Raw genomic sequence first — 17,223 nt, forward strand, 5'->3', positions numbered from 1 at the left:
AGGAAAGTTATGACCAACCTAGATAGTATATTCAAAAGCAGAGACATCACTTTGCCAACAAAGGTCCGTTTAGTGAAGGCTATGGTTTTTCCTGTGGTCATGTATGGATGTGAGAGTTGGACTGTGAAGAAGGCTGAGCACCAAAGAATTGATGCTTTTGAACTGTGATGTTGGAGAAGACTCTTGAGAGTCCCTTGGACTGCAAGGAAATCCAGCCAGTCCATTCTGAAGGAGGTCAGCCCTGGGATTTCTTTGGAAGGAATGATGCTAAAGCTGAAACTCCAGTACTTTGGCCACCTCATGCGAAGAGTTGACTCATTGGAAAAGACTCTGATGCTGGGAGGGATTGGGGGCAGGAGGAGAAGGGGATGACAGAGGATGAGATGGCTGGATGGCATCACTGACTCGATGGACATGAGTTTGAGTGAACTCCGGGAGTTGGTGATGGACAGGGAGGCCTGGCGTGCTGCAATTCCTTTGGGTTGTAAAGAGTCGGACGTGGCTGAGCGACTGAACTGAACTGATGCATCTCTTTTCATAGTGATACAATTCAGATTCTAATCGGAATAGGATGTTTTAAAGAACCAAATGTATTATATAAATCTAAACCTCTTTATTAAAGTATATTACAAAATGGAGCACACTTTAGAATTTACAGCCTTGTTCATTGCAAGTAAGTAAAACTTAATGTGAGGGCTTCCCATGTGGCTCAGTGGTAAAGAATCTGCCTGTAACTCAGGAGATGCAGGTAATCCTTGTATTGGGAAGATGTCCTAGAGCAGGAAATGGCAACCTACTCCAGTACCCTTGCCTGGAAAATTCCAAGGACAGAGGAGCCTGGTGGACTACCATGGGGCCAGAAAAAGTCTGATACGACTGAGCGATAACACACACAGCATTTAATGTAATTGTCTCTTCTTCCAGTTTTATGGAATGAGATCCTTAGAGTTGCAGCATTTCAGAGCTAGAAGGAACCTTTCATCCTAAGTCCATTTTAAGTCCCTCATTTGAGAAACTGGCCAACTGAATCCACCAACATTAAAAGGACTCCCAGCATCCCAGGAGTTAAACACAGAGACATGTTAGAACCTATCAAAGGACTTGATCCAGGGTACTTGCTGCCAAGCTTCACAAAGTCTTTCGTACATCTATCTGTCTGTGAATCTGCTAACACCTGCCCCCTTGAGTTCTGACACCTTTGGGGATCTATACAGGGACATGTGGTACCACTTTTTGATTGGCCAGCATGAGCAGGGCATCAACACCTCAATGCTAAAAAAGTTAGACTCACAAAAATTTCATAAACTCAGGAATATTTACTTCCCCCTTGTTAAGTCAATGCAATCTTTAAATATAAAGACAGCAAGGCCTCTATGATTTCTTTCACTCAAAAAAATTATAAAAAGGCAGAGTTCGGAATGACTCTGAAGAAAAAGATCTCAAGGATCAGATGCTTTCAATGCACAGTTGTTGAGCTTGAGGGCAATGGTGGTGTCTGAGAAAGGCAGTGACGGGTGAATGCAATGTGTGCCTTTAGAAAACCTCTTCCATCAATGGCAGGGTATGTGAGGCGACTTCACAGTCTGGCCTGTACTGCTCCTAAGATACAGACTGAATCCAAGAATTCAAGTCCTTGATCAGAAGTTGGGGTGTAATTGGCCTACTTGATCTGAAAGGCAGGGGGGAGCTGGAGGAGAAAGGAAGCTCTTCATCTTAACCAGCTTTGGGTTTCTTTCCCGGACACACACGAGCCTGCTCCTCCTAAAGAGTGCCCAGACTGTCCCAGGGCAGAGGTTGCTGTTCCCACGTGTGCCAGCACTGGAGATGGGCAGAGGTGGGTGGTACTGATCGCTCCTGGGGGCAGCCCTTGGTCTGTGCCACAAACACCAGTAGGCAGAACACAGCTGCTACCCTTCTCTCCTTACCCTCCCTGGTCCCCAGTAGCTTCTTTAGAACACAGTGGTCTTCAGGGGAAGTATCACAGGTTTTGAGCTGAAGACAAATTCAGAAATCTTGTGGCAAAATATTCAAAAAAAGATTTGAAGAATTTAAAAATTCAAACAGAAAATAATTAATTGGTCTTACATTAACCTTTATAACCTCAATCTTTGAGTTTCTTTCCTCTTTGAGTGCAGTCACTTCTGTGCTGCCAAAAGAAACAAGATGTGATTTCTTCCAGGTCATCACTGTGATCACCATCAAAGAATCGCAAAGATAGTAATTAGTACTCCACACCAAATCAGCCTCAGATTTGACATAAATTGCATTTGTCCTCTGCAGAGCTAAAAGGAAGCACTTATATTTCTTAGAGTTTTCTAATGAGTTGCTGTCATTTGGCAGAAGTTTCTGAAATATTGCTTCTTATAGACCTGGCTTCTCATTAGCATTTTTTAAAAGAAAAAACAAAATGAAGATTAAAAAAAAAGAAGTACCACTGCTTTACCTTCAGTATGGAATCAGCCTCAGAAAGCATTAAAGGTAAGGGGAAGGAAAATTAGGAACACTACCTTAGTTTCTTGGAAACTTTGAGGTCCATTTTTCCAGGAGGCTGCAATTTCCAGAGAGGCTTGGACAGTCAGTCAATGAGGGCCAAATCGTCAGGTGCAACTAGACATTGGCGATTCTTTTGAAACAGTTTCTGAATATCCTCGGAAGAACTGGTATACAGAGTATAGGTATGATAGACCCAGCCAAGCAGGAAAACTTGGACAGGAAGTCATTCATCCATAGGAATATTAGATAAAGCTCCACTCAGCTTTGTGACCCTTCAAGGGTTTCTGGGGCACAGAGGGAGGAAAAACCCAGACTCTCTGGTCTGAGGCAACAGGGCTAGGAGTCCTGGGAGACCAAGGTGGTTCCAGTCCATAGGACAGAGTAAGACAAGAGAGCTCCACAGAGAGACTTTCAGATCTGCAGAGGATTTTCCTCAAAATCACAGCAATTTACTATTAGCTTTTTAAAATTTCCTTTCAAATGTGTAAACATCACAATGGGATTTACTTATCACCATGCATGTTTTGTGGGCTTCACGGGTGGCACTGGTGGTAAAGAACCTGCTTGACAATGCAGGAGACTTAAGAGACGTGGGTTTGACCCCTGGGTTGGGAAGATGCCCTGGAGAAGGGCATGGCAACCCACTCCAGTATCTTGCCTTAAGAATCCCCATAGACAGAGGAGCCTGGTGGGCTACAATCCATGAGGTCACAAAGAGTCAGACATGACTGAAGCAATTTAGCATGCATACACATGCATGTTTTATACCTTGTTGACAGTAGCTATTTTTCTTTTTTTTCATCTGAAAAGTAACATCCGTGAGCTAATCAAATCTCCAGACTGGAACAAACATACTTTGTCCATGTTCCACCAGCAAATTTTTCTACATGAAACAAAGCAGTTAATATCAATTCACACTGTCTCACAGGAATGTGGTACAGGTGACAATACAAAAAACTATTTTTGACTTCACAGGAGAATTCTATCAAATATTTAGAGAAGAGCTAATGCCTATCCTTCAAAACTCTCAAAAAATTGCAAAGGAAGGAACACTTCCAAACTCATTCTATGAGGCTACCATCACCCTGGTACCAAAACCAGACAAACACAACACAAAAAAAGAACACCAATATCACTGATGAACATAGATGCAAAAATCCTCAACAAAATTTTAGCAAACAGAATTCAGCAACATATCAAAAAGCTCATACACCATGATCAAGTTGGGTTTATTCCTAGAATGCAAGGATTCTTCAATAAATGCAAATCAATCAATGTGATACACCATATTAACAAACTGAAAGATAAAAATCATATGATAATCCCAATAGATGCAGAAAAAGCCTCTGACAAAATTCAGCACCCATTTATAACTAAAACTCTTTCAAAAATGGGCATAGAAGGAACTTACCTCAACATAGTAAAGGCCATATATGATAAGCATACAGCAAACATTATTCTCAATGGCAAAAAACTGAAAGCATTCCCCCTGACATCAGGAACAAGACAAGTGTGTCCACTTTCACCACTAATATTCAGCATAGTTTTGGAAGTCCTAGATACAGCAATCAGAGAAGAAAAAGAAATGAAAGGAATCCAAATTGGAAAAGAAGAAGTAAAGCTCTCACTGTTTGCAGATGACATAACACTGTACATAGAAAATCCTAAAGATAGTATCAGAAAATTATTAGAGCTAATCAGTGAATTTAGCAAAGTTGCAGGATACACAATCAATACATAGAAATCACTTGCATTTCTATACACTAACAATGAAAAATCAGAAAGAAAAGTTAAGGAATGAATCCCATTCACCATTGCAACAAAAAAAATTAAATATCTAGGAATAAACTTACCTAAGGAGACAAAAGAACTGTACACAGAAAATTATAAGACACTAATGAAAGAAATCAAAGATGACATAAACAGATGGAGAGATATTCCATGTTCCTGGGTAGGAAGAATCAATATTTGAAAATGACTATACTACCAAATGCAATCTACAGATTCATTGCGATCCCTGTCAAATTACCAATGGCATCTTTCACAGAACTAGAACAAAAAAATTTCACAATTCATATGGAAACACAAAAGACCCCGAATAGCCAAAGTAGTCCTGAGAAAGAAGAATGGAGCTAGAGGAATCAACCTCCCTGATTTCAGATTATACTACAAAGCTACAGTCATCAAGACAGTATGGTACTGGCACAAAAACAGAAATATAGACAAATGGAACAAGATAGAAAGCCCAGAAATAAACCCATGCACCTATGGGTACCTTATTTTTGACAAAGGAGGCAAGGAACATACAATGGGGCAAAGACAGCCTCTTCAATAAATGGTGCTGGGAAAATTGGACAGCTACATGTAAAAGAATGAAATTAGAACACTTCCCAACACCATACACAAAGATAAACTCAGAATGGATTAAAGACCTAAATGTAAGACCAGAAACTACAAAACTCTTAGAGGAAAACATAGGCAGAACTCTCAATGACATAAATCAAAGCAAGATCCCCTATGAGCTACCTCTTAGAGCAACAGAAATAAAAACAAAAGTAAATAAGTGGGACCTGATTAAACTTAAAAGCGTTTTCACAGCAAAGGAAACTATAAGCAAGGTGAAAAGACAACCCTCGGACTGGGAGAAAATAATAGCAAATGAAACAACTGACAAAGGATTAATTTCCAAAATACACAAGCAGTTCATACAACTCAATGCCAGGAAAACAAACAACCCATCAAAAAATGGGGAAAAGACCTGAACAGACATTTCTCCAAAGAAGACATACAGATGGCTAACAAACACATGAAAAGATACTCAACCTCACTCATTATTAGAGAAAGGCAAATCAAAACCAAAATGAGATATCACCTCACACCAGTCAGAATAGCCATCATCAAAATGTCTACAAACAATAAATGCTGGAGAGGATGTGGAGAAAAGGGAACACTCTTGCACTGTTGGTGGGAATGTAAATTGATACAGCCACTATGGAAGATGGTATGGAGATTCCTTAAAAAACTAGGAATAAAACCACCATATGACCCAGCAATCCCATTCCTATGAGTATACCCTGAGGAAACCAAAATTGAAAAGGACACATGTATCCCATTGTTCATTGCAGCACTATTTACAATAGCTAGAACATGGAAGCAACCTAGATGTCCATCGACAGATGAATGGATAAAGAAATTGTGATACATATATACACAATGGAATATTACTAGGCCAAAAAAAGGAATGCCTTTGAGTCAGTTCTGATGAGGTGGATGAACCTAGAACCTATTATACAGAATGAAGTGAGTGAGAAAGAGAAAGGTAAATATCATATTCTAACACATATATATGGAATCTAGAAGAATGGTGCTGAAGAACTTATTTCTAGGGCAGCAATGGAGAAACAGACATAGAGAATAGACTTATGGACATGGGGAGAGGGGAGGAAAGGGTAAGATGTATGGAATGAGTAACATGGAAACTTACATTACCACATATAAAATAGATAGCCAATGGGAATTTGCTGTTTGGCTCAGGAAACTCAAACAGGGGCCTTCTATCAACCTAGAGGAATGGGTTGGGGAGGGAGATGGGAGGGAGGTTCAAAAGGGAGAGGATATATTTATATCTATGGCTGATTCATGCTGAGGTTTGACAGAGAACAACAAAATTCTGTAAAGCAACTATCCTTCAATTAAAAAATAAAAAGAGAAAACAAATCTTTTTTTTTCAGGGAAAAGCATTGTGTGATTTGATCTGTGCTATCCAATTCAGTAGCTACAGATGCACACAACTATTTAACTTTAACTAAAAATAAATAAAATTTAAAAATGCAATTCCTCAGTTGTGTTAGCTGCATTTCAAGAAAGTAATGAAATGCATTTTAATAGCCATACATGGCTAGTGGCTACAACATTGGACAGCACAGGCACAGAACATTTCCATTGTATAAAGTTCAATTGAAGTGTTGGAATATGGAATATACAGACTTCATATCCTTAAGAAATGAATAACTTCTTAAAAAACAAGTCTTTTGACTTTCTCTTATACCAAGGTGTTTTTTTTTTTTTTTTGTATGCACCAAATTTATTTACAAGGTGTGAATAAATATAAAGCATTGAGAGATACAACTTTGAGCTTCAAGGGCATCTTATAAGAATTTTAAAAATCATCCTTCTGTTATACTGAAATAGGCATAGAGAATGTACCAACTTAACACTATGAGGCAGATATCCTTTCAATGGGTTGTCAAAGGAAAGAGATTCGACACTCTTCTTGGTAGCTAGTTTCAGCAATAATAAATTAATTTGCATTCCTTTCAAATGTATGCTTGATTAGACAGTTTCTCAAGTCCCCTGTCTAGATTTCTCATCTTGAAAACTCATATTGACACTTTTCTTCTGAATATGTAGCTATGTAGACATTTTGAATATATGGTTAAGTTACAGTAAGTCAAATGAGCTCAATTTCCCTTACTTTTGGCAAATAATTTGGAACCAGTAGAGTCTTTTCCATCAGGATTAAAGGCAGGCATTTTCTCCAAGGCAGTGAAAAGCTCTTCCTCTAGCTGTCTAAGCAGTTTCAATTTGCAAAAGCAGCTCGCCACCATATGAATCCCTCCAGGAGACTTCAACTAGAGCAAAGAGGGGAATTTTATCACATGGGGACTTTAGGACTTTATGGCAGATGGGGTTTGAGTTGTTGGGGATTAATTATAGAAAATGAGCCCATACCTCATCCTATTCCCCTTCTGAGGATCATGCATCACCCCACAGACAGGACTTGCAATGTGGTAACTGAAGAGAACATCTCTGTGAGAATCAAGAAGGGATTTATGGTGGAGTCAAACATTGTAGCAGAATCCCACTGGGTAGCAGCATCCCACTTTCCTCAGGCCTTGGTGACGGCAGGCTGATGCTGTGTCGGGATGGGTGATTCTTCAAAACAAACATTACTATTTCGAGTGAAACTTTGATAAAGGGCTCTCAGACAGGAGTGAGATCTCTGACATGTGCAGAGGTGTATGTAATGAGGCATGTATGCTTAGGCACTTCAGTCGTGTCTGACTCTGTGCTACCCATGAACTGCAGTCTGCCAGGCTCCTCTGCCCATGAGATTCTCCAGGCAAGAATATTGGAGTCGGTTCCCAATTCCTTCTCCAGGGAATCTTACTGACCCAGGGATTGAACCTGTGCTTCATGAAGGATTAAAGGATTGGTGTGACTTTCTACTGACCAAGAGTGGGGAGAGGTGGCAGGGATTGAACTAATGAACAAGGGGCAACATCTTCAGTATTATATTGCTCTCTTTCACCCAAAGCCCCCATTGACTTGAGAAAAATTTCATTCTTAACATAATCATTCATCATCCTTACCTTCTTGCTTAGGAATCACTCAACCTCCGAAACCAAGTTCAGTTACCTTTTTAAACAAAAGCTATCACAAATTGTGTTTTGTAAAAGTAACAGCTTATACTTAGTACACTTGGAAAGGGACGAATAATTACTTTGATTTTGAGAGGTTTTGTTAGCCTCAACTAATATTTTGTCAAATAGCACTTGCTAGAACTGGTGTTTTCATACATATTTATGGATTATTTAATATAATATCTAAAATAATTCATATATTGGTATTCTTCAGAAGAGTTACATAAAGCATTGTGGCAGATCACAGGTCACTACAATATGTAGCAAAATCTGATTCAGAATGTACTTGATTGAAATGAAATAGTTATCAACTTAAAGTTTAGAATTACTAGGTCCAATGAAGGGGAAAGAAATTTACTGAAAAACTCTTAGTATGTTAGCACTCCACCAATAATAACTTTCTAAAGTAAAGCTGTATATTTTCATCACAGATCAGTATATGCAGAACTCAACTAATAAATATAAGCATTTCACAATTTTCCTGGGTTAGAGCATGACCTACAGGAGGGCACTCAATTTCCCTGGTTTTGAAAGATTAGCTCCTAAAAATAACATATAAGGAGGACATAATGAAGAGATAAACCTTTGGGGTGGAGTAAATAATGTTCTAAGCAGAGAGTCTTCAGAAGAGTTTATTAAAATGTTGGAAAACACTACCATAAAACAGAGGCCAAGAGTTAAGAAGAGATTCAAGTCCAGAAAGTAACCCAGCCTATTTTCTTCCCTGTGGATATGTAACCATAACTAGAGCTACTGCTGGCCCCATCCGTACTCAGCATACCTGATATAGTCAAACAGGATATGATATTTTAAGGTCATTTCTGGAAAAGTTACCGACTTACATGGCAAACATCATAGAACCTATGTAAAAGCATTCATTCCTATAGATTTTTACCTCCTGAAGAAACAAAATACAGTGTCATGTAAATATGTGTCAGAAGATTGGGTTCTAATGTTCTGATGGTGGTGGGATAACAGTGAGTTTTTTCACCTGAATAAACCTCCATTTCCTTATCTAATCACTGAGGGGATCAGATCTGACTGCCATTAAAATGCCCACAGGAGCCAGAAGCAACCTGACTTTAAGATGATGAAGTTTTCTGATGCTGGTGGTTCTCTGAGGTACTGAAAACAGCGACAGCATGCAGAGTGCCTGTCTCCTTCTGGTGACAGTCAGCTACAGTGGATTGTCTCCAGGTGGGAATGCAGGCCCTCTGTGACCACACAGTCAGATTACTCAGGAAAATACAGAAATTCAAACTTTTATGTCAAATATCCTGGTTTTAAAATATTGGCAGCTAATCTAAAATTAGGGCTTCTCTGGGGGCTCAGGGGTAAAGAATCTGCCTGCAATGCAGGAGTTCCAGGGTTCAAACCCTAGGTGGGGAAGATCCCCTGGAGAAGGGAATGGCTACCTACTCCAGTATTCTTGCCTAAAGAATTCCATGGACAGAGGAGCCTAGCAGGCTACCATCCCTGGAGGTCACAAAAAGTCAAACAGGAATGGTTGACTAACATACACTCTAAAAGACGGGGGGACACAGGTAACTCTGAAGGCCAAACTAAACATATATGTGAATGGACTGGGTCTTGTGGCTGCGATTTGTGACCCCTAACTGGAAGCCTCCAGTTTCTCTCTGCCCTGTTGGTCCTCTGTGAAGATGGGGTAGCCTCATCCTGGGGCCACAGGCGTTAGCCCTCCATACAATTCTAATTAAGCTTTTTTGCACTTGGTTTCATTAACATATGAATACAGTAGGGAATCAGGGCAACCACAGTCAGTGGGATGGACGCACTTTTACAGAAAGACAGCACGTAAAACAAATACTCGGTGTCAGTGGGGATCTTGATGAAATGGTAGAGCTGCAGGGTGGTCAACGAGGCCAGGGTACAGAGCAGCCGGAAGCTGAGCCTGTAGCCGTTTTCTCCTCGACAGCTCCTGAGGAACATCTCCGAGTTAATTGCAAAGCCCAAGCCAAAGAGGACTCCGAGGTTTCTCACAAGTCCGGCAAAAGGTGTGGTGTCAATGTGGATCCAGTCGGGGTTGGCGCACCACTTCTTGGCTATGGGCACAGACCACAGCAGGTCAATGTCAAGAAGTCTGAGAAGTAGGTAAAAGCCAAGTGCAAACAGGAAGAGGAACAGGTTGGTCTTCAGGTATGTGCTCAGGCTGGCTGTTTGGATACCTGGAGTGTATTCAAAGACCTCCGCTACCAGGACGCCTGGGGATTGGAAAGCAACGCTGAACAGAACTGTGTGCCTTTGAGACTCTCAGGAATCATTCCTCTCTGCATTAAAGAATTTAGCCACAGTTTTCAATGATAAAGGGCTATAGAAACCTAGGTTCCATCCATTTTCCAAAGCCTGTTTTTTAAGGCAGTAACTGAAATCTCACTTTTCCCATGGTCTTTTACCCATCCACATTAGCACAGGGGGGATCTTTCAGGAGTCCAGGGCACTGAGTGACAACCCACTTTATAGGCAGAGCACTGATCTGCCGCCGCTGCTGCTAAGTCCCTTCAGTTGTGTCCAACTCTGTGCGACCCAGAGACGGCAGCCCACCAGGTTCCACCGTCCCTGGGATTCTCCAGGCAAGAACACTGGAGTGGGTTGCCATTTCCTTCTCCAATGCATGAAAGTGAAAAGTGAAAGTGAAGTTGCTCAGTCATGTCCGACTCCTAGCGACCCCATGGACTGCAGCCTACCAGGCTCCTCCGCCCATGGGATTTTCCAGGCAAGAGTACTGGAGTGGGTTGCCATTGCCTTCTCTGAAGAACTGATCTAGGTGCTTGCAATTAATATTTCAGTTGCCACAGCCAGTTCATGTAGACAGCCTTTGAAAGATATGTGGAGTTGAAAGGCAGAAACTCGATCATTGAGAATGCTGGTAGAAATACAAAGCAGCTGCTGAATGAAGTCCACAGTTAGGTAATAATCACTGCAGGTGTTTCCAAGAGAGTAACATGGTGTGCAGGTTGGAAGGCCATTATTAAGTCTCCCAAACCAAGACACAAGCAAACTGTCCTTCGTGGTGGTTCAGGAGTTGGACTCAGCACTAGTCACACTTTAGAGAAGCCCAACCGTGTCACCAAGAGGTTATGCACTTATACTTTTGAGTGAGAATGTGCCATTGCCTGTATGGAGAATTTGAGAGATAGGAAGAACCACTTAAGCTCCTAGGGCAGCATTAAGTATCAGTGGCTTGATAGAATTACCTGAGTTTGGGGAAATCAATTAGCAGGGAGAATCTGACAACATAAAACAAAGGACACTAAAGCTTTCAATGATACAATAAAAGATAAGTGATCATATTTACCACCAATTACTCCAAGAATAACTTGATGAGGAAAATGTGTTGCTATGAATACTCTGGAGATGCAGACACTGATTTGAATCAACCAAAAAAGACTCCAAAGAAATGACCAAGTCAGTCTACGATGGAAAAATAGAGAAAAGCATAAAAAGCAAAGGAATCATATCACTCATAAAAATGGGTGAGGGGTTGACACCAGATGATCCTTCATAGAGGAATCTTCTAGCTGTGATGTAATATAATTCTAGAGGGTCTTTCAATTTTTTTTTGCACTCCATAGGATTTCAAATGTTTTAACAGATGTTTCTATATTTATCGATGCATTAAACTGAACCAGTGCTAGGCTATATTGTGAAACTTTAATAAATGCTGCAAAAAGAAACCAACTTGGCATCCTGATAATTATTCTAATGAAGGGAAATTCAAGTTTGAGGGAATTATTAATATCTACAGTGATCTAGAATAAATTATATATATTTTTACTCCCTGTCATATGTGCTTCCTCTTTCCTCTCTCAATGTCTCTCTGCTTGAAGAAAACTCACAGAAGAGGCAGCTGCCAATCTGATGAAAAGCACACAGGCATTCCATCAAGGGCAAGTTTTCATTGGGTTTAATTTCAAGACTCTCAAGCTCTCAAGAGTCCTGGTTCTTTGGTTTTTGACACGTAGAAAATAAGAAACAGAAAGTGACCTATGGGTTATATATGTTGAATTAGAAGCAGTAGTATGCAGAAAACTTATAAAAATATTTAAGTCCAAGAAATCTTCATCATTTTAATAAAAAATATTAGCAATGAGTTCTAGGAATCCTTGATGGTTCTGAATGATTTGTCCCTGATAACTGGACTAAATTTTGGATATTGAAAAGTTAAGGAATAGAGAGAAACAAGACTTTCAAAGGGAAAGTAAGCAGGGATTATGCACATGGAAGAAGGATCAACAAGGATGTGGTAATATTTAGGCAAGGTGTGGGCACTCAGTACATTTTGATGGATCAACGAAATGAGGCAGTTATAAGAATCAAAGAAGAAGCGAGAATTTCTTTTTAGAAGAAAGAAATAATTTTCCAGGTTTGAGAACTGGAGGAGAAAATGAACTACAGAGAAAAGGTAGGGCTTATCTAGATTCTTACTTTGAAAAATTGTTTATGGATAGAAAATGCTAATTTTTAAAAATTACATGTTTTTACCATTGTTGTTTTGGATTGGATAATGAATACCTTAAGGCATACAGGTCACAGTCTCATTAGGATAAACTTTAAAGATGCCCAAATTCCTTTGGTTATTTGTTTTGTATATTACCCAATATTACTCTAAAAAGTGGAATATGAGATGGACCTTGGAAATTCTTTATTATAGAGAACTTCCATGTAATGGTGTATTTTATAGTATCTTTTATGCAATTACCTGGAGAATTTTATCTCAGACTGCCTAATGATTTATGATTAAAGTGATGCTCAAAATTATTTTAATGATAGTTAAAGTATATCAGGGAAGAAAAGAAGGAAAAAGTATAAAAATTTTAAATAATTTAAAGGTCTAAGCCTTTCAGAATGTTATGAATCTACTAACATTAAATCTACTAACATTAGAATTTAAGTTTGCTTCTGGATGTTTTTAATTAAAAGATTGCATAATATTTAAAGCTAGACTGTAAGTTATTTATGTCAAAATCATTAGTTATTCAAAGAAGAAAGCATAATTATACTAAAGTAACCAATGCATTAGAGGGGAATGAGGCTTCTCAAAAATTGCAAAAATACTTCCTTATATAATTTTAGATGACTTATTTATGAACTACTGAAGTGAGTATAGTATTATGGGAACCCCAAAGGCACACTTAAAAAGTCATTAATCAATTAAACATTTCCAACCCTGTAATGTGGTAATCATTGTGAGCTAATTAGGGTATTATCTTAAAGCAGAATATTAATCTTCTATTCATTTTGCTATATTGGCTATGATAGAATTGAATAAGCACATTTCAATAACTAAAAATGCACTAAACTGAATTTTTAAAAAGACTTTCTGTGTTTAAAACTGTCATGTTCCAGTGCCACAGAGATTGGAGCAAAGCTGACCTGTGCAGAGTGATGAAAGACCTATCCATCTGACTGACGGTGTGGCTCAGGGCTGCTGTCACCATGACATACCAGATACATGACGAACCCATCGCATGGCCAGATGGGCTTCCTGCAACAAGAAAGTGGCAGTCCATTGGAAAGGTGGTTAATAGAGTACAACCATCAGAAGTGGACAATAGAATAGCATACTAGCCATGAATTTTACAAATAGCTCAGAAAAAAGCCATAGGACATACTCTATACGTAATGTTTAGTAATGGGTAGAAACAAAGAAAATTGAATCAAAATTGAGTCACATACTATTTCAAAAAATGTCCCCAGGTTATTCAAGTTTGTTGAAGTCCAGAAATCAAAATGTTCAAGTCTAATTAGGAACTCAGGCTGTTGCATCAAAAAATCTGCCACATCCTTAGTCATTCTTCATATGCAATTGTTTTTAACTGATGACAAAATTGAAGTACTCGGATTGAATCTTGAATCAGCTTATTTTCCTTGGGCTGAAAAGTCAAACATCTTAAAGCTATCACTGCTGTGTCTGATTTCCCAACTAACTGCTATGTACTAGCTACCCCTATGCCCATCTTGTGACTGGTTGCTGCGCTAGGAGTCTTTGTCATTAAAAGGAAAAGGGAAGCTACAAAGTGGCATCAATCCTGCCAGAATAAATCTGCAGACAGGAAGCCTTTCTACTCCCAGAATGTCTTTCCCATGTCGCTAGATCTTTTTTTTAAAAAAAATCACTTTGTTTTGATGTACTCCTTGAGTTTTTACCAAGTGGAGATTCACTGAGCTTAAACATCAGTCTCTTTGAAAAACACCAAGTTAAATAAAGACAGATCTATGATTTATGGATCTCTTTCTTTCAGATCGATTTCTTAAACAGAAATTGTCAGGGCTTTTTGTATGTTTCATGTGTTGGAAACTTCAAGGAGTGAATGTAAGATGTAGTATTTTTTTTCTTCTCTTCCAGAAAATGTCTCATAAGACAGAGCGTGTGCTGGGAAGTTCTGGGATAAACCAAAGTAGTATTTCAATTGTCCCAAATACTACCATCCATCCATCCATCTTGCATTGTTTTCACAAAGATAAAATACATACTGTCCCTGACATGATGGAATGCACAGTCTATTGGAGGAGTCAGATATTAAATAACTAATAGTATAGTACTATATAGTACTGTTATATAATATTTTAACAGATGGATGCCTACTTTTTTGGTAGCCAAAAAAAAAAAAAAAATCCAAAAACTTATTAGGAACTTACACATTCGCTGTATTCAAGGTTAGTCTCAGGATGTCAAGTGCCAAGAATTTTATGCTATGTAACAAACTGTGTGGAGGTACAATATAACACAATCTTACAAATTAAAACAATATGCAATTTACCTTTTATATATATATTTAAAATTTTTATAATCTTAAACTCAATTATCATAGTAAAGATTTTATACTCATACAAAATCTTACTTATGAGAGAGTGGACCAAGAAGTCTACTTATACACTGTATACACAAGAGAAAAAGCAAAGTGGGAAGAAATAACCCTACGATTAGAGAGAATTTCGGCAGGCAATAGTAATACCAGGAAGTCCTTACCTTTCTTACAGAAACCCTGTCTATTGTCTCATTTATGTGATTCTCAGAAGATCTATAATAACTTTGAAAGGTGCACAGCAGCAGATAAATCAGCATTTCCAATATTTTAATATAGTTTTTAAAAAATGTGTTCTAGTTAATTGTCTTTTGTTTGTTTCTATATCAAACCATGACCTTCTTCCAAAAAAAAAAAAATGTCAGGAATAAAATCATTTGGGGAATATTTTCTTAACTTATCCTTTTACAAAATTTTAAAAAATGAAATTTTCTTACTCATAAATAAGTTTTACCCTTTTCACTAGCAATTTTTGTTTATGAACTTTTAGCATCCTCACCCATGCTGTTTTCTTTAAAACCCTCTATGATATTGTACAGTCATTAGGTGATAATCATGTACAATGGCTATCTGTTGGAATATCTTTAGAAACCTGAGGCTGCTTTAATAGCTTACCTGGACCTGTTTCACATGTAGTGGGGAACTGTTCAAGGCATGGACTTGAATGATTTGGGTAAATCTGAGTTTCTTGGACCCACCAGTAAGGCCGATGACCAAATAATATCCTGTATTTAAAGAAATATAAATATGCATGTATGTTTAAACACACAGTTGTTACTTAATTGGAGACTAGCTATTCTCTCCTATAAAAATGACTCAAGCAGACTGTTGATGAGGAAAGCTCATTATTGAGAGACTTTGAAAGAATTTAAGTTCTGCTCTGTCTCTCATTATAGAGGATGAGTCACACGGAGTTTTGGCATCCTAGTTTCCAATAAAAACAGGGACTTTTTCCCCTGCAAGGGAAGTCTTTTGGTGCTTTGGATACTTAGACTGAAAATATCAAAGTGGTCCTTGGAATTATTAATCTTTTCATTATGGTGCAATTTGTTTAACTCACTTCTTGGTTTATCATACCATATTTGTTATAGGCTTTTGGAATTTACTTCTAAGTCAGATAAAGTATAGACTCCTATGCTTTTTTGTAAGTTCTGTTTACGAATAGGTGTTTCAAGTTAACCGGTATGTTTGAAAGATTTTCCAAGTAAAATTATACACATCTGAAATGTGATCATTAAGCCAAAGCTACAAATTTAAGAAGAAGCTTTATGAAGAATGAAACAAAACAGAAGGCTTACCATTTAAAAATAAGATTGAACCAATCCCCAATGACTGCTACCCATATCATCTTAGTTCCAACTGTCTGATTAAGTTGAAACCAAAGTGGAAAATAAATGGCAAAGATATTCCGGGGATCTCCAACACTGGACATAAAATTTAGAAAACTGTAGTAAGCTCGGTAGTCCTTCTGCAAATGCTGAATAGCGAGCACTCCATTCCTATGAAGGAAATCCATCTTGAAAGAGAGGCAGTTCTAAACACAGAGTGAGTGGAGCTGAAGTGCTCTGAGTTCTACCATTTTTATACGTTACTCTCTCGGCGTGTCCAGCCATTACTGTGACATGTGATACTGACCATCTGTGGAGAGGGCATGTCTATCCTCTGCTGAAAAGTTCATCTGCTTTATGATTTTAATTGATGCTAAAAGAGGTGAAGTACATGCTGATCTGTGGCAAGTCGAGGGGAAATTTGGGTAGAGACACAATGCATTTCTTATGCAGTCTGTCTTTTGTGTGAACAGTTGGATCATGTTTGCTCGAAATTTTTGTACGGTTCATTTCCTTCAAGGGCAGAGACATTAGCAATTTCTGTGCTTCACTAGAAGACTATGTAAATAATTACTGCATGTCAAATAGCCCTTAAAGCAATGCATTTTAATTTAAAATAGACTGTGGCTCTTTGACTATTTTATTGGGTCTTTCAGGAAAACAGATGAGTAAATATCTAGGCATGAAAAATTTATATGATATGACAGTATTTTCTGATTGCAGATGTTAGAAATATTTTGGTATTTCCTTATCAGCAAAGAGAATAATATGAGAGATGTGGAACAGAGAAGAAAATACATGGAGTATATGAAATCTGGAAGGAAATGTGTTATTTTTCGACTGTGAGGCCAGAAAGCAGATATGGAGATTACTGAGTAGTAGGTCTACTAGATGGTAGAACTGTTAGGAATGAGGCATATTTTTATTGGCTAGCAAAAACAATTGAGAGCATGGCAGAGCTGCTCATGTGAGAGAGCCCAAGAAAATAAAGTCAATCACTGTTTCCATTGTTTTCCCATCTATTTGCCATGAAGTGATGGGACTGCATGCCATGATGTTAGTTTTTTGAATGTTGAGTTTTAATCCAGCTTTTTCACTCCCCTCTTTTACCTTCATGAAGAGGCTCTTTAGTTCCTCTTCACTTTCTGCCAT

General features: G+C 38.4%; 1 protein-coding gene across 1 annotated transcript; it reads right to left on the minus strand.

Annotated features, from left to right (window-relative positions):
• Positions 1–9,626: 9,626 nt before the first annotated feature.
• On the minus strand, positions 9,627–16,259 carry G6PC2 (glucose-6-phosphatase catalytic subunit 2). Its single transcript, XM_004004624.4, has 5 exons — positions 16,042–16,259; positions 15,359–15,468; positions 13,311–13,422; positions 11,233–11,348; positions 9,627–10,138 (listed from the first exon to the last, which is right to left on the minus strand). Exons 1-5 carry the CDS (start codon positions 16,257–16,259, stop codon positions 9,627–9,629), a joined length of 1,068 nt encoding a protein of 355 aa, XP_004004673.2.
• Positions 16,260–17,223: the final 964 nt, after the last annotated feature.

This window comes from Ovis aries, chromosome 2, assembly GCF_016772045.2.
Source record: "Ovis aries strain OAR_USU_Benz2616 breed Rambouillet chromosome 2, ARS-UI_Ramb_v3.0, whole genome shotgun sequence".
Lineage (NCBI taxonomy): Eukaryota > Metazoa > Chordata > Mammalia > Artiodactyla > Bovidae > Ovis > Ovis aries.

Coding starts and splice junctions, on each gene's coding strand:
- G6PC2 (XM_004004624.4), bottom strand. CDS start 16,259: ATGGATTTCCTTCATAGGAATGGAGTGCTCGCTATTCAGCATTTGCAG. Junction 15,469..16,041: donor TTCAATCTTATTTTTAAATG/GTAAGCCTTCTG, acceptor CTTTAAATACAG/GATATTATTTGGTCATCGGC. Junction 10,139..11,232: donor TATTCTTGGAGTAATTGGTG/GTAAATATGATC, acceptor TCCAATCCCCAG/GCGTCCTGGTAGCGGAGGTC.